The sequence below is a fragment of the Globicephala melas genome, chromosome 12, assembly GCF_963455315.2.
Source record: "Globicephala melas chromosome 12, mGloMel1.2, whole genome shotgun sequence".
NCBI classification, from domain to species: domain Eukaryota; kingdom Metazoa; phylum Chordata; class Mammalia; order Artiodactyla; family Delphinidae; genus Globicephala; species Globicephala melas.
Genome location: NC_083325.1, coordinates 29,407,147 through 29,428,904, shown reverse-complemented (window position 1 = coordinate 29,428,904; position 21,758 = coordinate 29,407,147). Strand labels below are relative to the sequence as shown.

The window sequence follows — 21,758 nt, the reverse complement described above, 5'->3', positions numbered from 1 at the left end:
ACCTGCTGCCCTGCAGTCGGAGGACACGGACCTACCCTACCCGCCACCCCAGAGGGAGGCCAACATCTACATGGTCCCCCAGAACATCAAGCCTGTTCTCCAGCGAACCGCCATCGAGGTGAGCCCGCCCCCGTGGTGGGGTGGGGACTGTGGGCAGACGGGCCCTTCCTCTTCCTGGCCCAGCCTTTCTGGGGCCTGGGGCCTTCCCAGCTGCTGTCCTCACTCCGTGCCCCCAGATCCTGGCGTGGGGCCTTCGGAACATGAAGAGCTACCAGCTGGCCAGCGTGTCCTCCCCCAGCCTGGTGGTGGAGTGCGGGGGCCAGACCGTGCAGTCCTGTGTCATCAAGAACCTCCGGAAGAACCCCAACTTTGACATCTGCACCCTCTTCATGGAAGTGGTGAGCCCGACCTCCCCGCCGTCCCCTTCCGGAGTCCTGGTGGTTAGAATTTCCTTGCGGCCCCAGGCGGCCTGGGGTCTGGCTCCCTGCGGGATTCTGAGTGGGTCACGGCATCACTCCCACCTCACTGGAGAATGGGAGGAAATGCTCTCTCCTCCCTGGAGGAGTTGAAGCCTGCGAGCAGCGCAGAGGGGGCCAGCTCGGCCCCTCCTCCTCAGATCCTGAGTCCACGGAACTCCCAAGGACCCATCCGTGGCTGTTTCCCCGCTCAGGGCCGGCCTCAGCCCTGCCCCGGTGCCCCCTGCCAGGTCTCTGAGCTTCCAGGATTCCTCCAAACCTCCCAGGACCTGGTCCTCCCCCAGCCTGGGCCCCCGCAGAGGGGCTCACCCCCGCGGCCCTCAGGCCTCAGCTCCTTCCAGCAACCTGGGCTGCCTGGGCCTAGTGACCAGAGTAAGGCAAGTCTGAGGAAAGGAAAATGGTTTGCAAGATGAAAGTACTATAGAAATTCCAGGCCCAGTGGCTGTCAACAGGAGCCTCCTCCTGGCTGAGCCAAAGCCGCCACCGAAGGAGAGCATATAAATTATTTCAAGTTGTGTTCAAAGTGCTTTTAGGGTTGGGGGGAGAAGAATCTGGGTCTGGAAGCCAACTCTTGAGTATCCACTTGGGGGGGGTCTGTCTGCGAGAAACGTTGAGTCCCGGGCCAACTTCTCCCTTCTTCCCTTCCCCGGCCAGTGAGGGTTCAGGGAAAGTAGACTTGTTTTAACTTTAGGCTGAGCTGGATGTGTTTGGAAGGTAAAACTGTGAGGGAGAAGTCGGCCTCTGCATACAGCATCCAAGAGGCAGACAGAAGGGGCGTGTGGCTTCTGCTCCACTGGCCAGCTCCTGGGCTCGGCAAACCACCCGTTTGGATCGCTGGCTCTTGGGGGTTATGTGTGGGTTGAGAGCATTTTCTGCACCTTGGACTTGCCCTGGGAAGAAGGGCTCGCCTTCCTCTGAGACCTCCCAGAGATGGGGTCAGGCTGCTGCCCAGAGCTTCCCTCCCCCTCCACCCAGATGCTGCCCAGGGAGGAGCTCTACTGTCCCCCCATCGTGATCAAGGTAATTGATAATCGCCAGTTTGGCCGCCGGCCTGTGGTGGGCCAGTGTACCATCCGCTCCCTGGAGAGCTTCCTGTGCGACCCTTACTCAGAGGAGAGTCCGTCCCCACAGGGCGGCCCAGGTAGGGGAGGGGCTGTTGACGGGGGCGGGGAGGCAGAGGGGGCTGGGACAGGTGGACTTCCCAGCTTACCGGGCCCTGAATGAGACGACCGGAAGGATGGGTGGGAATCTCGTCTCCCTCAGGGCACCGTCTGGCCCTGGGCTGGGCCCCCCAGGAGAGGTTGGGGGGGTGGATGCTGAGGTGGGGTGTGGTGCGGAAAAGGCCGAGGGAAAGGGAGATTCAGGGATCAGTGGGATGAAGAGGGAGCTAGAGGGAGAACTGGGGAGACGGGGTGCGTGACGGGATCCGGGAGAGGGAAGGATGGCTGGGAGGAAGAGGGAGACACGGAGTGAAAAGTGTGGCAAGACAGAGGGCCGAGTCTTGTGTCTCAGGAGGGGTGAGCCCCTGAGGGAGCCCCCTCTCAGGCCTGTACACTGCTCCCCCTACAGATGACGTGAGCTTACTCAGTCCTGGGGAAGATGTGTTGATTGACATCGACGACAAGGAGCCTCTCATCCCCATCCAGGTACGATGGGTCCCCAGGGACAGACACTGGCTCCTTCCAAGAACTGGCTTGCTTGCCCTCTCCCTGCCCCTTGCCCTCCCTTCCTTCTCACACGGCCTCCATAGGACACTCTCTCTGCAGCCTGGTGGCTGGACACCTTACAGATGGACGGCCCCAGTTAGGAGCTTTCAGTCTGGTTGGGAGCAGGTTGGGGGTTGCGGGGGAGACTGTGTGGTCTTCTGGTCAAGACCCAATCATTTCCCCCAACGCATATGAGAAAAATGGCCCCACTGCCTGGAGGGCTCTCTCCTGGAAATCACCCAGGAAATCAGGGTGGAAGGAGCGAACGAGAGAGAAGGACAGGGTGGGGAGTGACCGGTAGCCTCTGGGGTGCCCCAGCCCCATCGCCTTACCCAGCTAGGGCCCTCCTTGGGGGCAGATTCATCTGTGGGCTTGTGCTCTGTGGCACCTGGCAGGCAGCTTGAAGGCGGGGTGTGTATCCAAGCCAGTGGTCCCTCTCACCCCGTTCCCTCCACCTGCAGGAGAGGAAGGGGGCCAGGAGAGGGGCCTTACTGCAAGGGTGTCCAACCCTGTGGGCAGGTAAGAGGCAGCCCCTGGCTATGTGCTCCACAACAGGGCGAGCTGGTGACCCGGACACCAGTGCCAAACAGCATGGCAAGAGGCCTGTGGCATCTCTTATTGAGGGGGGAAGCGCTCTCTTCACCTTGGGCCCTGGGGTGGCTCAGGGTCCTGTACGGCTGAGACCACCCGGTCCTTCCTGCAGTGGAGACGGAGAAAGACCTCACTGTGGGCACCAGCCTTGAATAGCTCTGTTCCAGGTTGTCACCGCCCTCTCAGCTTCTCTTGATTCTGGCCGCACCCCTGGCACGTGGGGCTCCCAGAGCTTCTGGGCTGCCCGGAGGCAGAGCCTCCCAGCCTGTGTAGACAGTACTTGTGCTCAGGCCCACAACCTGTTTGTTCACTGGGGAGGGGGTGGCATTTTGGGAGGGTTTTATTTTTTTCTGAACCATCAGTCAGATATTAGCTTTGAGAGCAAGAGAACGAACTTGGGTGTTGGGTTGGGCTCGGGGTCCTCGAGACTCTCCCCGAGATGTGCTTACAGGGGCTTCCCTCTGACGTTTAGGGCTGATTTCTGCTTCTTTCTCACACGCTCATCTCTTTCACCTTTCTGCCACTTCCATGGGGACATTTCTGCTGTTCAGTCCTGGGCCTTGCTGCTGCTGAGACAAGAGCTTCATAGCTGCTTTATAGTTCTCTGGTGCTAAGCGTCCTCAGAAGCCCCCAGCTCTCCGTTTCTCCCGCCTCTATGGCTCTCCAGGGCCCCACCCCAGCACGCGTTCTGCTGGGAGCACCTTCTGGCCAGCTCCCAGTCATTCTGTAAGACTCAGCCTAGGTGTGGTCACCTCCTTCCAGGATTCTGCCCTGGCTCCCCCACTTCTTCTGCAAGTCCTGTCTCTATCTTGGTCACCGCGCTTGCCTTAAGTCGTGCAGCATCTTTCCTAGACTAGGCTCAGGGAAGTGACTAGGGCTCATTCCTCTTTGTGTCCCCAGTGACCAGCACAGGGCCTGACTTAGAGGAGGCGTTCGAAGAAAGTCTGCCTGGGTGGATGGGTAGATGGACGGATGGATGGATGGATGGACGGATGAGTGGATGGATGCATAAGTAGATGGGTGTCTGGGTCAGTTACCTGCCTACTCTCTGTAGGGGTCTAAGGAGGAGCTTCTCTTGACTGGGGAAACCCAAACGGAAATTGCAAATACACAGAATTCAGCTACGCTCAAGGCTAGTACCTTCTGGCCTGGGTGGGTGTTCGTAGCTTAATGAGGCAGCTAATTAGCCCCAAGCTCCGGGCGCCCAGTGCTGGCTCCCGCTTCCCCCACCCCCGTCAGCGGGCCGTCTGAGTCTGTGCAGGGAAGCGTAGAGCTTGCCCAGCAGGATTTCCGTTCTGTGTGTGCTGCCCTCAAAGTGTCTACAGACTCAGATGGGGAGGGACTCTCTTGGGTCCTGCTGGCTACAAGCACAACCAGAGGCAGACGGTGAGGAGGCCCAGGCTGGACGTCCTTACAGCGTTGACATGAGTGAACCGGGGCCCGGGGTCTGAGCCAGAGCAGGGGCTGCACTCTTGGTGGGAGCATGCGGCTAGAGCTGCTGGCCGGGCAGAGGGCGGGGAGCTGAGGTTCGGGCTGGTGGAGGCATGCCCGCGCGGGGAGGGCCTGGGCTCACAGGACCTCGGAGGTCGGTAGGGAGAGGAGGAAGTGAGATCCGCCTGCTCTGGTGGGGGAGGTTTGGACCCTGCCCTCATCGAGCTCCCTGTCTGATGGAGGAGACATAACCCTATTCTCAAGGAGCCCCGAGGCCCGCAGGGAGATCAGTCCCAGTCTTCGGGAAGCCCTGTCCTGATGGGGTCTGCTGGGGGCTTGGGGAAAAAGCAATTTTGTATCGTGCTTTTCTCTGAGATCGTTGATCCGATCTGGCTGGCTCAGGAGATCCTTCCCTCACTCTGTCTTGCACATCTCCTGTGCAGGACTTGGGAGGACCAGGCATCTTGGGGCTGATCCAGGAGGCTGTGGGTTCCAGATCCAGTGGTTTTCCAGATAGTTCTGGCTGGGCTCTTGTCCCCTCGCCCCTTCCCCAGTGCAGATAGGAGAGGGATGAGAAGGAGAGATGAGCAGTCTGGCAGAACTTGGATTTTGCTGGCTCGTGTTTGTGCGGCCCGTGTCTCTAGGCCGCCCGTATTGTTCCCCCCCATCATGCGGCCCCTATCGCTGTGCTCACCAGCTCTGGCTGTGGACCCAGCAGAAGGCTCCTCCCCAGCTCCAAATGCTCTCTTGCCACATTCGGCTTCTGTTTAAGTCCCTCCCGTCTCCTTGCTCAGTTGCCTCTTCTCTGCTGAAGAACCTTGTCACCATCGTCCGCCAGTTTCTGGGATGAGCTGCCACACACTAGAAAAAGATACCCCAGACTTTCCTGATGCTTGTGCCTTTGGCTGACAACCACGGCCAAGCATTTCTCAGGTTTCTAGAAATGTTTAAGTGTCTGTCAAGAGTGGCCAGTTCTAGAGATGATCTGAAATGGATGTATGAGGCAGAACTGTCCACTTGGCCTTCTAGGCCTTGTAGGTGGGCACCTGTCTCTGGGAGTAGGGAGATGCCTGGCCTCCTGGACTCTTCTCTGTGGCGGGGGCTGGGATGAGATCAACTCTCGCATGGCAACCCCACAGTGTATTCTTGGTCTGTGTGGCTGTCTTTGTGTAGATTTTAGTGCCGTAGTCTGGGGATGGTGGTAGTGTGGGTGTGTGCGGTGTGTGTGCACATGAGTGTGCGTGAGAAGTGGGGTGGGGAGCTGGGAGCAGATATGTGCGCAAGCGTAGTGGTGGTGCTGCAAGCATCGTGGCCTTGACACCTAACTTGCTGAGGGCAGGCTGGGGGTGTCCTCCGAGGGGGGCACAGAGGTGTTTCCTTCCATCTAGTGCTCTGCTTGAGGTAAAGGATATATTCATTTTTCTCTGATTATAAATATATGTCCATTATATAAAGTTTGGAAAATATAGAAAAATAATGAACAGATGGGTGTTGCCTCCAGCCAGGAGCACGCTGTGAATGAACTGCTCCCACCGTGGCCTCCTCTGTCCTTCCCTTCCCCCCAGGCTGCGCTCTCTGTCTCTGATTCTGCCTCTGAGTATGACTCGGGCTCTATGTTTACGTTTCAAACAAACTTGGGGTCTTTGTCGACTAGTCTGCTAGTTCTTGGTGTTCTGATGATGAAAATGGGAAGAGAAGCAGTGCAGGAACACACCCAGAGTGGGCTTCCCACCATTTCCTAGGGGGTCCTGAGGCTCACGTAGAGGTGGCACCCCCTGCCCATTCCACGCCTCACCTACCTTCAGGTCAAGGGTGACGCTTGCCTATCATTCTGAGAGATCACCCTGGGTAGGGGTCTCCTCTTGAAGTCAGGCCGTGGGGTGGAGAACATGTGTGTATTGAGGAGGGATAAAGGGGAAGAGCGCTCTCGGGAGGTCTTCCCTCTGGCTGACAGAGAGGGGAGGGCTTTGTTGCAGATCCAGATGAGATGAACAGAGTGATAGCAAAGCAGTGAATGCTTGCTTAGCAAGGACACCAGGATCTTGGACTCTGGGCCCTACAAGGTCAGCGTGGGCTAAGTCATCAGGAAAGCTTCTCCCAGGGGGCTGGCGAGAGGGGTTAGAACAGCAGAGGGGAGAGGAGGCCTTTCCTGGTGGGCAGAGGAGCTGGGGCAAAGGCTTGGTGGTGGGAGGGGTGTGTGTGTGTGTGTGTGTGTGTGTGTGTGTGTGTGTGTGTGTGTTGACAGCATGTGTGTTGATTGCATGTGTTTGATGGTGCACCGAGTGTGTGTGTGTGTGTGTGTGTGTGTGTGTGTGTCTGATGGGCCTGGGAGGCTGTAGGGGAAACTCAGGCTAGCGTGCAGGAGGCATCAGAAGGCCTGCTCCCCACACCCGTGGGGTGGGGTGGGGTGGGGTGCTGGGGCCAGCTGCTCCCCGGCTCCCAGCTCGGGCTAATTTTGAGCTACCTGCTCCGGTTTTAGTCTCTGGGACGCCGTGAAGGTGGGAACGTGCTCCCAGAACTGGAGCGGCAAATTATGTCCAAATCCCAAAGGGGAACATGTAATTTCGGAAGCTGGCCCAGACCTTTGGAGCACTATGTTTAGCTTTATTTTTTCTCCCTCTTGCACTGGTGAACTGCCGGTTTCCCTCTCACCTTTCTAAAAACGAACTGTATTAAAAATAACAATACGGCTTCTGTGAGGTTCAGGAGGAGAACAAGAGGGGCAGAGCTGCTGCCTGGCTGGGCCAGTCTCTGGGCAGCTGGGGGCTTCACGTGGAGTTCATCTAGTCGATTCCAAGGGCTCGGCCTCCTGGGGAGTCTCCCAGAGCCTCCTGCCCCAGACTCAAAGGAAGAGAGGGTCCCGCTGGTCTGCTCTTCCCTCCACCATATCCCCCAAGCCTGCCTTCCTGGACCGTTAGCTCTCTCTTAAACTGGCAGTGCTGCTTTATTCCTCTATCCTTCACACTTGCTGTCTCCTCTGCCTAGAAGGCATCTCCTGGCCTCATCCACCTCGTCCACCCACAGCTCCATCACCTCCTCTGGCACTATTGTAGTGGCCCCTGAAAAAGTCACCCTACCTTCGGTCCTGACCCCAACAAGGCCCTCCTGGACCCTGCACCCTATACATTATGGATTCACTGTGCTAGGAGATTGCAGGCAAGGATCTGATGCCAGAAAAGAATGCAGCAAGGTTTCCGTAGTATAGGGGTGGCGTGTTTATGAGACTCTGAAAGCTCCCCTGGTTTTGGGGAAGCCACATGATGCCCTGGTCTTTGTCCTTGAGGACAGAAGACTCAGAAACCTGCATTGGTTTAGGAATAGTGCCCAAGCAGGGGTTGGTGTGACTCAGTTGTTAGAAGAAACCACCAGGGATGATGGGGAGCTTGGAGTATGTCTGAGGTCAGGAAGTTGGAAAGGCAGGGAGGGCATGTGAGAGTGGCATGGAGTCAGTGGTGCCCAGGGCAGTGAGAAAGCAGGCATGAGACAGGTATTGGCTGAGCCCCTCCCACGTGCCTCACCTTGTCCTAGGTGTGCATGGCCTTCACGTCATCCATACTCGCTGCTGCTCTGTGACAACACACGGCTGTGTTCCCATTCTCCAGATGGAGATGCTGACTCAGAGAGGTCAGGGGGCTTGTCCAAGGTCACGTAGCTGGTAAAGCAATGAGGCCGGGATTCGGAGCCACACTTGTCCAACTCCAAAGCACGCGTTTCTCGCACAACTTTTGCAGCCTCCCTGGAGAGAGAGCACAGGGTGCCTGGTTGGAGAGCTCTGCTTCCTCGGGATCATGCAGTTTTCCCTGGTTTCTCTAATCCTGTCGCTAACCAGCGTGTTTAATTTGTAGCTTGCAGATGGTCTGTCGGGCTTCGCCCCCACTAACATGGCGTCTTCTCCATCCAGTCGTCATGTATGTATTGTTTACCTATTTGTGGGCACCTTGATTTTCCCGGGGGGGCTGAGTGGGGGTAAGGAGTTAGGAAGGGAACAGAGGAGGTGGGGATGGGAGGGGAAGAAAAGAGTTTTCTGAGCCCTGGCAGAAAACAGTTACCTGTCCTGTGCGGTGATGGAGGGGCAGGGAGAAAGCTGAGGGAAGGTTTGCAGAAACAGACATCCCTGAATTATCTCTCGGTGCATCCTGGGATTTACCTTAATCCTGTTTCCCTGCATGGGGTAGCATGGGCCAGTGGAAACAGGGAAGTCTCTAGACCCTGACCGCTGGGACGTGGGACACAAGAGGCCTCTGTGGGCAAAGGCAGATTGATTTTCTCTACTCCTCCCAGAGGCATGAAACGTGTGTGACTGCGGAAACCTGGCTATCCCCAGCAGATTCTGAGAGCTCTGCTGGGGCCCACAGTTCACTCCTGCATTTGCCAGGAGGGATACTTCTGTCCTCCTGGGCTGATTCCTTAGGTATTATCTTTATGGGTCGAGGGTCCTTCAACATGCACTCATGAAGTCAAGGGGAGCCCCAGACTTGTAGGGGGGACATAAGAGATAGGACTTGCTGAAAGTTAAACTCCATTCATGGTGCCAAGAGGAGGCATTGCTGTGTTGGGTGTTTTATGGCTTCTAGGCAGAGGCAGTCTACATTTTAAATGTTTTCTGATTTATCTATTGTAGAAAATATAGAAAACACAAAAAAGTGTAAGGCAGAAAGTTAAAACCACCTGTGTTCCTACCAGTTGGAGATAAGCACTGTTAAGACTTTGATGTGCCTACATTTTTAGATATCTCTTATGCGCACGTGCATACTTTTTTTTTTTTACAAAATCAAGATCATATTGTACTTTTTAAAAAATCTGCATTTTCTTGTACTTAAAATGTATTATAAATGTTTTTTCCATGTCTTTATATTCTTTAAAAAATGGTTGCATGTCATGCTGTTGTATGGACATCCATAAACTATTCCCCTATCATTGGACATTTCATTTCTTAATTTCCACTATTGTCTTATTTTTTGTCCCTCAGAGGAGTTATTTTTAGTTTACTTTAAATAGGTCTAGTCCATTTCTTGTTAAGTTATTCCTAGGCATTTTATAGTGTTTGTTGCTGTCTGAATGGAATATCTTTTTTTTTCTTATGACTTTGTATAACTAGCTATTGCTAGAATATAGAAAAACAATATTTTTGTATATTTACTTTGAAACAGACTCTTCGTTAAGTACCTTTATTACTTCTGACAGTGGTTAATTGATTCGGTTGAGTTTTTCAGGTAGATAAGATTGTCTTCTTCAAACAATAATAAACATGTCATTTTCTAATAGTTATACCTTATTCCTTTTTCCAGAATGACATTTGATAATGGAGTTGCTAGTGAGCAAACTTATTTAGTTACTGATTCTAATGAGAAGGTCTCTGTCATTTTTCCATTATGATAACGATTGGTAGTTTCGGATAGATATTCTTGATTTTGTCAGGTTGTGTCCTGTATTATTAGTTTATTAATAACTTAAAAATTAGATATGGAAGTTTAATATTGGGCTGGCCAGAAAGTTCGTTCGGGTTTTCCCATCACATCTTATGGCCAACTGATATTATCCAATGGCATTTGGCATTTATCAAGATGATCATTTTGTTTTCCATTGTCCGTTTTATATATATATATTTTATACACACACACACACACACTCATATATATGTATGTATAATTGTCCTGCATTCCTGGGGTAAACCCAAATGGGTCAATTGGTCATGGTATTATCATTGACTACAATTGAAGTCCTCTTATACAGTCCATCAAGATAGGTAGTTGGTTGGCTAATTAAAGTCGGTTAAATAGGGACTCATTAAAAGTCAAATATAAGTACCATGAACATTTCTTTTTAATCATATCCATGTATCTTCATTTGACAATCATTTGACATGTGCCAAGACCTCTTTGAATTTGGATCTGCTATTCAAATGTCATGTTGTCTTTCCAGTATAAACCACATTCATAATGCATTAGCTATGATTTTTCCTTTAGGTTTATTAAAGTTTGATGAGCTCTTAATGATAGCTGCAAAAGACTCTGAACATGGAGTTTTTTTTAACATTTCAGATCCCCCTCACCTTTTTGTCCACCTCACTCAGACTTAATTTTCATAATTAAAAAAAAACAACATTAAGTTCATTTTCATAGATAAAATGCCCTTTCTTTTTAAATTCAAATTTTATATATTTTTATAATATTTACTTATTGATCTAATTACTGTATTAGTACAACTGGCATAAACAGATTTGGGAACAAACAATTAACTCTTGGTAAACATACAGCTCATCTGCTGGGAGCTGCAGTGGATAAATTAGATTAGCTGCAGGCTTGCATCTACTCTGGACCTTAGATCGTTAGCAGAGAGAATGGGTAGCATTTGTTAATCCTGGTTAAGGGGAAGTTTGTAAGGATAACATCTAGTATATATTACTGAGTTAGATTTGTTATTATTTATATGGGACTTTTGCATCTTTATTAATAAGTATTACTTTTAGGTTGTCTTTGTTAGGTTTTGATATCAAGGTTATAATAGTTTTATAAAATATTTTTTGAAGTGTACTCTCATGTCCTGTGCTCTTGAACAGTCTCTGTGGCAGGAGAATGATTGTTTAAAGGTTTGAAAATACATGAGAGCCATTCTTTATGAATATGAATTATGCAAGTTGAAAATTACATGATATAAACATTTTAATTGTCTTGTTTTATGTATAAAATGTGTAATACTGTGAATCAATCTACATTTAAAAAATGATTAACAGTCATGAAATTTAAAAGGTGGTGGCCAAATGAATTGTATTTATGATTTAGCTGGTAAACAGGATACCCATCATCTTTTTTTGAAAATGGTGTTATATGATGTGAGTTTTGAATTTTAGAAGATCTTCAGGAATGCATACCTTATACAAGTGTATAAGATGCATCTGCTCGGTACTCATTTGTAAGACAGGGCCTAGCACCATTTTTGGGAGGGGATTCTTTGATCATTTTCTACTTCTTCAATCAATTTAGTGCCTTAGATGTCTTCAGATATTGCTTATAACATTAGTATAGATTTATACATATTACTATAATAAAAGAAAATCCTTCTGTATCTGTTCTGTTTTTTATCCTCATTTCTAATTTTGTAATTTATGTTTATTGTTTGTTTTTTTTTTAACTTCATTAGGCTTAATAGCATTTCATCAATTTTATGGTTGTTTTTCATCCAAAGAACCAGCTCTTTAAATTTTTTTGATTCTTCTGTGTACTTTTTTTCCGTTTTTTTTTTTTTTTTTTTTTGGCGGTATGCGGGCCTCTCACTGCTGTGGCCTCTCCCACCGCGGAGCACAGACTCCGGACACGCAGGCCCAGTGGCCATGGCTCACGGGTGCAGCCGCTCTGCGGCATGAGGGATCCTCCCGGATCGGGACACGAATCCGCGTCCTCCACACTGGCAGGTGGACTCCCAACCACTGCGCCGCCACCAGGGAAGCCCTTCTGTGCACTTTTAATTTCTTTTTCTTTTTTATTATTTCCTTTTCTTGTCTGATTGCACTGACTGGGACCACAAGTTTAATATTCCATGTAACTGATAATAGTATTCTTATCTGCTCTAATTTAAAATGGAATATATTTTTTTGAATTTTATTTTATTTATTTATTTTATACAGCAGGTTCTTATTAATTATTTATTTTATATATATTAGTGTATATATTTCAGTCCTAATCTCCCAATTCATCCCACCACCACCACCTCCCTCCCCCCCGCCCACTTTCCTCCCTTGGTGTCCATGTTTGTTCTCTACATCTGTGTCTCTATTTCTGCCCTGCAAACCGGTTCATCTGTACCATTTTTCTGGATTCCACATGTATGCGTTAATATACAATATTTGTTTTTCTCTTTCTGACTTACTTCACTCTGTATGACAGTCTCTAGGTCCATCCACATCTCTACAAATGACCCAATTTCATTCCTTTTTACGGCTGAGTAATGTTCCATTGTATATATGTACCACATCTTCTTTATCCATAAAATAGAATATTTTTATGTTCCACCACTGAGTATGAAATTTATCAGGTGAGTGATTACTAGCTAGCTAGGAGTTTTTATGATGAATGATGTTAAATTTTATTCAGTGTTCTTTATGGATCTGTTGAGGTGATCATATGATTTTTCTCCTTTAATCTGTTAATGTGGTGAATTACATTAATAGATTTTTTTTTTTTTAGATGTTGGGGATAGGAGGTTATTAATTAATTAATTTATTTTTGCTGTATTGGGTCTTCGTTTCTGTGCAAGGGCTTTCTCTAGTTGTGGCAAGCGGGGGCCACTCTTCATCGCGGTGCATGGGCCTCTCACTATCGCGGCCTCTTTTGTTATGGAGCACAGGCTCCAGACGTGCAGGCTCAGTAGTTGTGGCTCACGGGCCTAGTCGCTCCGCAGCATGTGGGATCCTCCCAGACCAGGGCTCGAACCCGTGTCCCCCACATTAGCGGCAGATTCTCAACCACTGCGCCACCAGGGAAGCCCCCATTAATAGATTTTTTAAAATGCTGAAACAACTTTGCAGTTCTGAAACTATCTATCCTGGTCATGTTACATTGTCTTTTTTCTGCATTGTTGGGTTCAGTTTGCAAATGTTTACTTTAGGAATTTTTTTGCATCAATCTTTATGAGTGATAATGGCCTGGAGTTTCTTTTTCTGATACTGTTCTTTTCAGGTTTTGGTATCTAGGTAATATTAATCTTATAAAATGACTTGGGGAATATTTTCTCTTTTTCTAGTCTCTGAATAAATGATAAAAGCTTGAAATTATCTGTTGCCTGAAGGTTTGGTAGATTCATTTGTAAAACTGTCTAGACTTAGCATTCTTCTCGGGGATATTTTAAACTGCTGATAAAAATTTAAAAAATGTTTATAGGACCTTTGAGATTTTCTGTTTCTACGTGAGTCGTTCTTGGTGATTTATATTTTATAGGAATTTATCCATTTCTTGCTAAAAATTATTGACATAGTGTTTTTCATAATAACCTCTTACTGTTTTGAAAAATTTTCTTCTTCTATTTATGTTCCCTTTCATTCCTAAGGTTATATTTTATTATTCTTGCCAAAATTTGTCAGTTCTGTAAAAGTCCTTTCAGAGAACCAATTTTTATGTCTGTTGATTTAGCTCTATTGTTTCTGTGTTTTCTAGTTTCTAGTTCTTTTCTTTATTATCTTCTTCCTTCGAGTTTTAGAGAGCTTGTTATATTTTTAACCTCTTAAGAGCTATGCCTAGTTCATCAATTTTCAAACTTTCCTCTTTTCTAATGTAAGCATTTAAGGCTATAGAATTCCCTCGAAGTACTGCTTTATGCATCCCACAGGTTTTGGTAAGTGGTATTTTTGTTGTTTTTTAGTCCTGAGTATTTTCTGATTTCTGTCATATTTCTTTTTGACACCTGAATTGTTTAAAAGTATGTTTTAGAAATTCCTAACTTATGTTTTAAGTTATCTTTTTATCGGTTTCTAGCTTAACAGTACTTTGGTTCAGAGAATGTGGTCTGTGTGCAGTATTTCTTGACACTTGCTTTATGGCCTAGTACAGGGTCAATTTTTGTAATGATCTTGTGTGTGCTTGAAAAGAATGTGTATTCTCCCAATGTGTTTTACATATAGCATGTCCATTTAGATCAGACTTGTTAACTGTGTTATTCAAATCTATTTTCTTGTGATATTGTTTTGTGTGGTTTATCAATTTTTGAGATATTAAAACATCCTGCTTTGATGTGATGTTTGTTCTTCCTTGTTATTTCTGCCTACTTTTCCTTTATATATTTGAGGCTGTGTTATTAGGCACAAACAACTGTAGATTTCTTATATCTTCCTAGAGAATTGAATCTTTTAATGATACGTAGTAAACCCCCACTCCTTACCTTTTAAAATCTCTACTAATGAGTTTTGCCTTAAAGTCTGTTTTGTCTCATGTTAACATAGCTATACCATATTCTCTTGCTTGATGTTTTCCTAGTATATCTTTTTCTTTTTACTTTCAACTTTTCTGTGATTTTATGTTTTAGGTGTCTCTCTGATGAACAGCAAATAGATGGAGTCTGGTTTTTTTTTTAATACATTCTGACATAAGCTCTTAATTAGAGAGTTGGACAGTCTAATATATTAATTGTGTCTTACTGATATATTTGGATTTATTTCTGCCATTTTATTCTACTGTCCAGCCCTTTTCTTTTTTTCCTCTTTTTAAAATTTTTTTGGATTGAAAGATTCACCTGCCCCCACCCCCTGCCCCCGTCTTTTCATTCCTTTTTCCCTTTTCAGTTTCAAAGCTATACATTGTTTCTATTCCTTCAGGGATTAGTATAGAAACTTCAACATGTATATTCAATTTAGTAAAGTCTAAATTTAATTGGTATTTATAGCCTCCTCCAAAATATTACAAGGAACTTTGGATGCTTTAATTCCAGTCACTTACCAATTTACAAACTTTTGTTCAATATTTTAGCTCTACTTCTATAAATGACACTTTTAAAGCAATATTATTTTTTAAGTAATTGATTTTTCTTTTAGCTATGCCCATGTTGACTGTTTTGTTTTGTAGACCAGTCTCCCTTCTCCTGAGATCATCTTTATTCCTGAAGTAGAGCCTATAGAAATTCCTGTAATTGGGATCAATTCATTATAAACATTCTCACTTATTTTCTCTATTAAAAATTTTTTTTATTGCAGTATAGTTGCTTTACAACGTTGTGTTAGTTTCTGCTGTACAGCAAAGTGAATCAGTTATATATATACATGTGTCCCCTCTTTTTTAGATTTCCTTCCCATTTAGGTCACCATAGAGCTTTGAGTAGAGTTCCCTGTGCTATATAGTAGGTTCTCATTAGTTGTCTGTTTTATATATAGTAGTGTGTATATGTCAATCCCAATCTCCCAATTCATCCCACCCCCTTCCCCCTTTGATATCCATAAATTTGTTCTCTACATCTGTGTCTCTATTTCTGCTTTGCAAATAAGTTCATATGTACCATTTTTCTAGCAGTATTATATGATACTTGTTTTTCTCTTTCTGACTTACTTCACTCTGTATGAAAATCTCTAGGTCTATCCACATCTCTGCAAATGACACTATTTCATTCCTTTTATGGCTGTATAATATTCCATTGTATAAATGTACCACATCTTTTTTTTAAGGTATGTACATTTTTTATTTAGACATAATGTTATTTCACACTTAATATACTACAACATAGTGTAAACATAACTTTTATATGCATTTGGAGACCAAAAAATTCATGTGACTCTCTTTATTACGATATTTGGTTTATAGAGATGGTCTGGAACCAAACTCGCAATATATTCATATGCCTGGATTTAGAAAGAGAATGTTCTATTGTTTCACTAGTTAGTTCATCATTTCTGAAAGGTTACCTTAGGACGCAAATAACCCATTAATTCAGTCAATCAAACAATATTTATTAAACACCAAATATACACAGGTACCATTCTGGGCATGAAATACTAAAGTGTGTAAAACAGAGTCTATGTCTTCAATGAGGCTTCAATCTCTTGGGATTTCAAGAAGTGATAGCACTGAGAAGAAGACAAAATGTGGAAACGCCATTCAGAGTGAGTGAGGGGGTTGCTTTAACTAAGGTAGTTACTTTGCCGTTACATTTTGATTGTTACTTGAATGATGAGTAGGAGGCAGATATGTGGATAAGGAAAAGCTGATGTCAAAATCCTGAGATGGAAAGGAGCTGACTGTCTAAGAGGCAGAAAAGTCAACATGGCTCGGAGTAGGGAATGAAGGGGAGAGTGGGGAGCAGGGGAATGAGTGCATGGGCACTTCAAGGACAGTGGATTTTTTTTCTGGTTATAAAGAGAAGGCCTTGGGTGACTTTAAACTGAGGTATGGCCGGGTCTGAATCACACTTTACAAAGTCCACTTTGGCTTCTGTATGCAGGATGGACTATAAAGGAGGCAAGAGTTCTCAGGAGCACCTGACGTCCCTACTTAAAGATATGTTCTTCTAGAAGACCAATTTAGAGGCTGTTGCCATAGTTGGGGTAAAAAATGATAGTTGAACAGTATTAGTGGCAGGATATGTTTTAGAGATAGAACTTGTAGATCCTACCGATGAATTAGAAGAAATCAAGGATGGTTCTTTAAGTTTGAAGCCTGAGCAACTGGATGGATAGGATGATACCATAACTGAGATGGGGAAAATCTGTGGGGAAGTGAATTAGGAGGGCAGGCAGAGAAATTCAAAGCTCTATTTTGTCCAGTCCAGTTTAAGATGCCTGTTAGACTTCAGAAAGATATATCAAGAAGGCAGTTGGATATCTGCAGTGAGAAATGTCAGTTGAGTTGTTCAGTGCTTTGCATTTCAATCTCATTCCCGCCACTCAGAAGCTAGGTATCTTTGGTTGACTTAGTTAACTTTCTGAGCTTCTATTCCTTCATTTAAAATTGGCATAATGATAATAAATAAAGTAATATTTAATCCCAAATCTCCCGAATCCTAGTCCAAGACTCTTCACTCCACGATTCCCTTATTCTCCAGCTACTCATTTGCTGCCATTGTTTGGACATTCTTAGATCGTGTAACAGACGCAATGTCGTCACTTTGTTTAATTTTTTTCCAATTTTTTCCCACATCTTCTTTATCCATTCCTCTGTTGATGGACATTTTGCTTCCATGTCCTGGCTGTTGTAAATAGAGCTGCAATGAACATTGGAGTGCATGTATCTTTTTGAATTATGGTTTTCTCCGGGTATATGCCCAGGAGTGGGATTACTGGGTCATATGGTGGTTCTATTTTTAGTTTTTTGAGCGCCTCTATACTGTTCTCCATAGTGGCTGTATCAATTTACATTCCCACCAATAGTGTCAGAGGGTTTCCTTTTCTCCACACCCTCTCCAGCATTTATTGTTTGTAGATTTTCTGATGATGCCCATTCCTATTGCCCGGCAGGTGCGTGAGGGTCAGCCCCAGTGTGTGTGTGTGTGTGTGTGTGTGTGTGTGTGTGTGTGTGGCTTTCCAGGTGTTTGGCAGCAGGCATGTCTCACTTTTTAATTATTGTTTGAAAATATTTTTATTTCACTCTTATTTTAGAAATACTAGTTTCACTGACACTTATCTCCAGTCATCACTTTGAAGATACTATCTCACTAATCTCACTACCTTCTGGCTTCCATTGTGCTGTTGTCTTCCTAAATCTGAGGACTGTTTTTTTGCCTTTTTACTTTTAATTAGTTCTGGATGGTCAACCATTATCTCTTCAAATATTACATATTCCCCATTCTCTCATTTCCTTCTAAAGTCCTGATTAGATCTTCAATGGACCTGCTCTATTCTCCATGTCGGTTCAACTTTCTTTCATATTTCGTGTTTCTTTGTGTTACACACTGGCTAATTTCTGAAGATATGTCTTCTAGTTCACTAAGTCTTGTTTCTAAAGGTTATGTAACCCTGTCTATTAAGTTTCTAGTCCTAAGTATTAATATTTTTATCTCTAAAAGTTCTCTTTTTTTCCAAATCTTCTTGTTTATTTTTGAAAGTATCTTGTTCTTTTGCCATATTGTTAATGCCTTTAGTTTTTAAACAGTTTTTTTCTTAAAAGTCCTATTTCTGTTAATTCTGCTTTCTGTTGTCCTGACAGGTCTGATCTGCAGTTGGTGTTTCTAGCTGACTCTCACTCATGGTGCCTTGTTTCTTATGTGTTTCACTATTTTCAATTGTGAACTCATGTTCCTTGGAACTTTATCTGAGAGTTCTTTGAGGCCTGGATGAAAGTCACATTCTTTCAGAGAGGACACATGTTTACTTTTATCAGATGCCTGGAAACACTACCAACTCAGATTCACTTAAAACTAAATGTTTGGCTTGGGCTTTTTGGGCCCCACCGTTAGTTTGCATTTTGGCTCCTTATTTCTCTGGATTTTTGATTTTTCATTTGCCTCCAAGGATCTTCTTTACATTCCTATCAGCTCAGTCATGCATTTAAAAAGAATTTTAAAGATATCTTATTAATTAATTTAGGTGTTCTTACTTGGAGGGTTTCTCTGGTCCTCTAGTTTGCCATTTTGCTGGAAATCAGTGTCTTTGTTATAGTTTTCAATTTGACAGTCATGATGCCTTCATGCACATTCTAGTTCCTTCAGGACCACATGCTCTAACTTCTCGTTTATGGGATCCTCTTGAAACTTCCTGTGACCATAAATTGGTCATTTGTTTTCTTTCGTTTTTACTCAACCCTTTAACAGAACACTTATCTTAGTCCTCGTATTGTCCCCCTTCTTTTGAACCTTAATCTTTTCTTTCTGTCCTCACAGAGGGAAGTCCTTGCTTGTCAAGAACCAGGAGCTCCAATGGCTCTTGCATTAGTGCATAGGCCCCCTTCTAATCTCAAACTCAGGTAAAAGGAAGAAGGAAACAGTCTAAGATTGTTGTAAATTTACCTTGCCAGTTAGGAATCCAGCAGGGTGGGAGAATTAAGAAGGAAAACAGGATCAGAGGCTTTTCTACTGGGCTGAAGAGTTTGTTTTCTATGTTTGTTGGGGCAGTCAGATGCTGGCTGGCTAGGTCCGAGCCACAGTTCTTGTCTATGGAACCCTATATAGGAGTTTCTTAAATAAAGGAGAGCTGGCTCCAGGCAGGGGTGTTAGTCTAGGGAAGTTTCTACAGTCTTGGCTGTGTGGACCCTCAACCTTGTGAGCTCAGACACCTGATGGGTCAACTTTCTTAGGGCTAGATGCATATTTTTCAAGTTTCTAGACCAAGGTTACCAATGTATGAGTTTACAGTGAGAAATACTTCTGGCTGGGGGATGTGATCTTGGATAGTGGTCCAGCCTGTGGTCTCTCTATAGGCTCAGCAGCTGGGAAGCCAAGTTGTGACTGGAGATGAGTGAAGAATCAGAATGAGGAGAGAGGAGTTCTGGGATTTGAAATTGAGTATCAGCTGTCCAAAATGGACTGATAACTCCATCTCCAAAGAAAGGGACAGCTTTAGTCCCTAACCCTGGGATCCTGCCTCTGATGATGCTGGTGTGAACAGTCAACTCTTAACTCCTCTTCTCTTACATTTCCAGGACTGATCAGTTCCTTTGTTTCCTGACATAGCCTTTCTCTAGATGTATTAGTACAATTTACCCACTTACGGTTAAGGCTCAGCGTAGAAGCTGCCTTTCCCTTTGAGATGATTTTGCCTCTCCTTGCTCTGAACCCCTCTGCATTGATTTCATGGTCTGATTCTCCGAGGGCAGCCCTATTTCTCTTAATTCCAAGTTTTGGGGGGAATGCTTCACTGCAGCTTATGAGTACCAACAACAATTTATCAAAAGACTTGGAAGCAAAGGTTTTCTGAGCAAAGGAATCAATGACAGGGTGTGTCTCCCAAGTGAGGAAGTATTTCCAGAAGGTGCCCAAGGCAATTTGTCTCAGTGCACCGTGCTTGCACCTCTGGCCTTGAGAGTTTCAGGGGCAGTGTTTTCACCTTAATAACATGAATGGTTTTTACCTGGACTTTTGTACATATCAGATGTGCTAACGAGGAAGGTACTTATCTTCTCCTTAAAGCAGGTTTCCTAAGGACATGTATTTGGCACTATTGGTTTAGCAAGAATTATTGTATGCGCTTGAAAGTAACAAAACTGTACTTCTTTAAAAATATCTCTGGTTCAGATGTGTTGCCAGTGCAGCCTGGCCTCCCCCCACTCCCATTAGTTCTGATTAGGGAGGTTTGATGCCTGTCACTGTGTGTAATCTGGACCTTCCTTTGTGAGTCATTCCTTCTCTCATTTTCTCAGAGCAAATACAAATCGCCCATCCAATGACAAGTGAAGGCACAGGGGAGGCAAGGGGAGGGAAATCAGAGCCGAAATCTGTTAGCTATTTGGAGTAATTGGTTATTTGCTGTGTTTGCTGGTTGGGAAGCAGAGCACATACTTTACGGTCTCTCCTGTTACGGGGGCTGGAGTCACCCGCCGATATTGGATCCTCGTTGCCGGAGCCCTTGGCTCCGGGCGCCTTTCCCCTGCTTGGCATTCCTGTGGTCTCCTCGGGGGTGCACCCCTCCTCCCTCGATGCGCACTGCAGGGGGGACAGCCCAGGGTGAGACTTGTCTGGCGAACTCCAGGGCCTCATCAGGGAAGAAGAGGCCCCAGCCCCCACCTAGCAGCCCTCCCTGCCTCTGCCCTGTACTCCCCTCTTCCCAAGAGGTCTTTCCCCTGGTCCACGAGGAAGAAGCTTCATCTCTTCCCAGAGGGAAATTCTCGGCTTTCCTTGAAAATCTACAGGACAGGAAGTTCTCTCTGAGGTCTAATTTAATGCCTTCCTACCGCTGATGGTCCTGTCATCATCCCTGTCCCCTCCCGTTCCCCAGCCTGGGTCAAAACAGTGCTTGGAACTTGGTTCAGCTCTCACTGCTGAGTCCAGGTTCCCCCTGAGGATGCACAGCGGAGCTTATCAACCTGCCCAGTGACGTGAGCACCTCTCTTACGTTCACGGAGGCATGGGAAACCAGCCTGAATTAGCAGCAAGTTCGAAATATAGAATATTTGAAAAGTAATATGACTTTGTGTATGAAAACTCACACAGTAACTAGAAAGTAGGTTGACTTTGGCACATAGTAGGCTCCCCCAAAATACTTCTAAAATTGAATTTAAGATAGCTAAGATTAGTGTCTGTAGTTTGATGAATGCTTCTGCAGCCCTGGGAAGGCCTTCAAAAATAGTTTTTCTCTTAAGTAGATGGTTGGAACTCCTATCAAACAAAACTGTCTACATAAGCAGAACGAAGGTAAGGCAAGGTTTTTGCCCAGGCCCTACTGTAATCATCACAGATTTTGAGTAGCAATGTCTCATTGCTTTCTTCATAGGTTTGAACACTCTTCTTTCATTCACCCTGCTGGATAGATTCCATGCGTTTGGACTTTCTGCATGGGTTATGGGGTCATGCTGTCCTCAGAGGACCAAGTCATGGGGCCCCCATACATACCTTAGGCTTCTGAGTTTGGAAGAGATTTTCCACAGGTCCCCCACCTCACTTGGGCCCTCCATCTGGATCAGGCCAGTAGTCAAACTGTCAGGTCCTGACCCTTCTCTGCTCACCATCTGCTTGACTTTGCCAGATATCAGGCACACTGATTCGCGGGGCCTTTTGGAAGCAGTTCAGCATTTTGGTTAAAGGTCTTCCTTTTCCTCCCACCTCTGCTGGTCCAGCTGGAAGTCAGAGTAAACAGAGTAGTGATCCCTTCCACAGACATGGAGGCAGAACTGCAGGGAGTGTCCACACGAGACTGAAAGCCCAGTGTTCCACTCGTGGGAATAATTAAGTGGGTTTTTTTGGTCATTAGTGTGTAGAGTTCTGCTGAATCAACACGGTAGCTGACCGTGGGTGTAAGTCTGTGTGGTTTGGGGGGGCATGAAGCTTTTAGTATGCATGGGGTGGGGTAGGTTCAGAGTCGGGGCATTGCACGTCTAGGGGTTTTTCTGGTTTACATGGAGGTGTGAGTACTTGTATGTTATGTCTGTGTTTGTATTGATGTGTGTGTGAGCAAACAGACTCAGTGTTTAAATCTCAAGACATTAATTAAAGA

General features: G+C 45.7%; 1 protein-coding gene across 22 annotated transcripts in view; it reads left to right on the top strand.

The window, feature by feature from the left end:
- DYSF (dysferlin) overlaps positions 1-21,758 on the top strand; it is a 223,677-nt gene that overhangs the window by 151,823 nt on the left and 50,096 nt on the right. For 13 of the 22 annotated variants that reach the window (XM_030877532.2, XM_030877528.2, XM_030877523.2 and 10 more), the window contains 5 exons: positions 17-118; positions 237-398; positions 1,452-1,617; positions 2,046-2,122; positions 8,050-8,112. In XM_030877532.2, coding sequence (XP_030733392.2) covers positions 17-118; positions 237-398; positions 1,452-1,617; positions 2,046-2,122; positions 8,050-8,112 — 570 coding nt within the window. The remainder of the gene's footprint in view (positions 1-16; positions 119-236; positions 399-1,451; positions 1,618-2,045; positions 2,123-8,049; positions 8,113-21,758) is intronic. The other 9 variants (XM_030877537.2, XM_030877534.2, XM_030877530.2 and 6 more) reach the window with 1 other exon arrangement.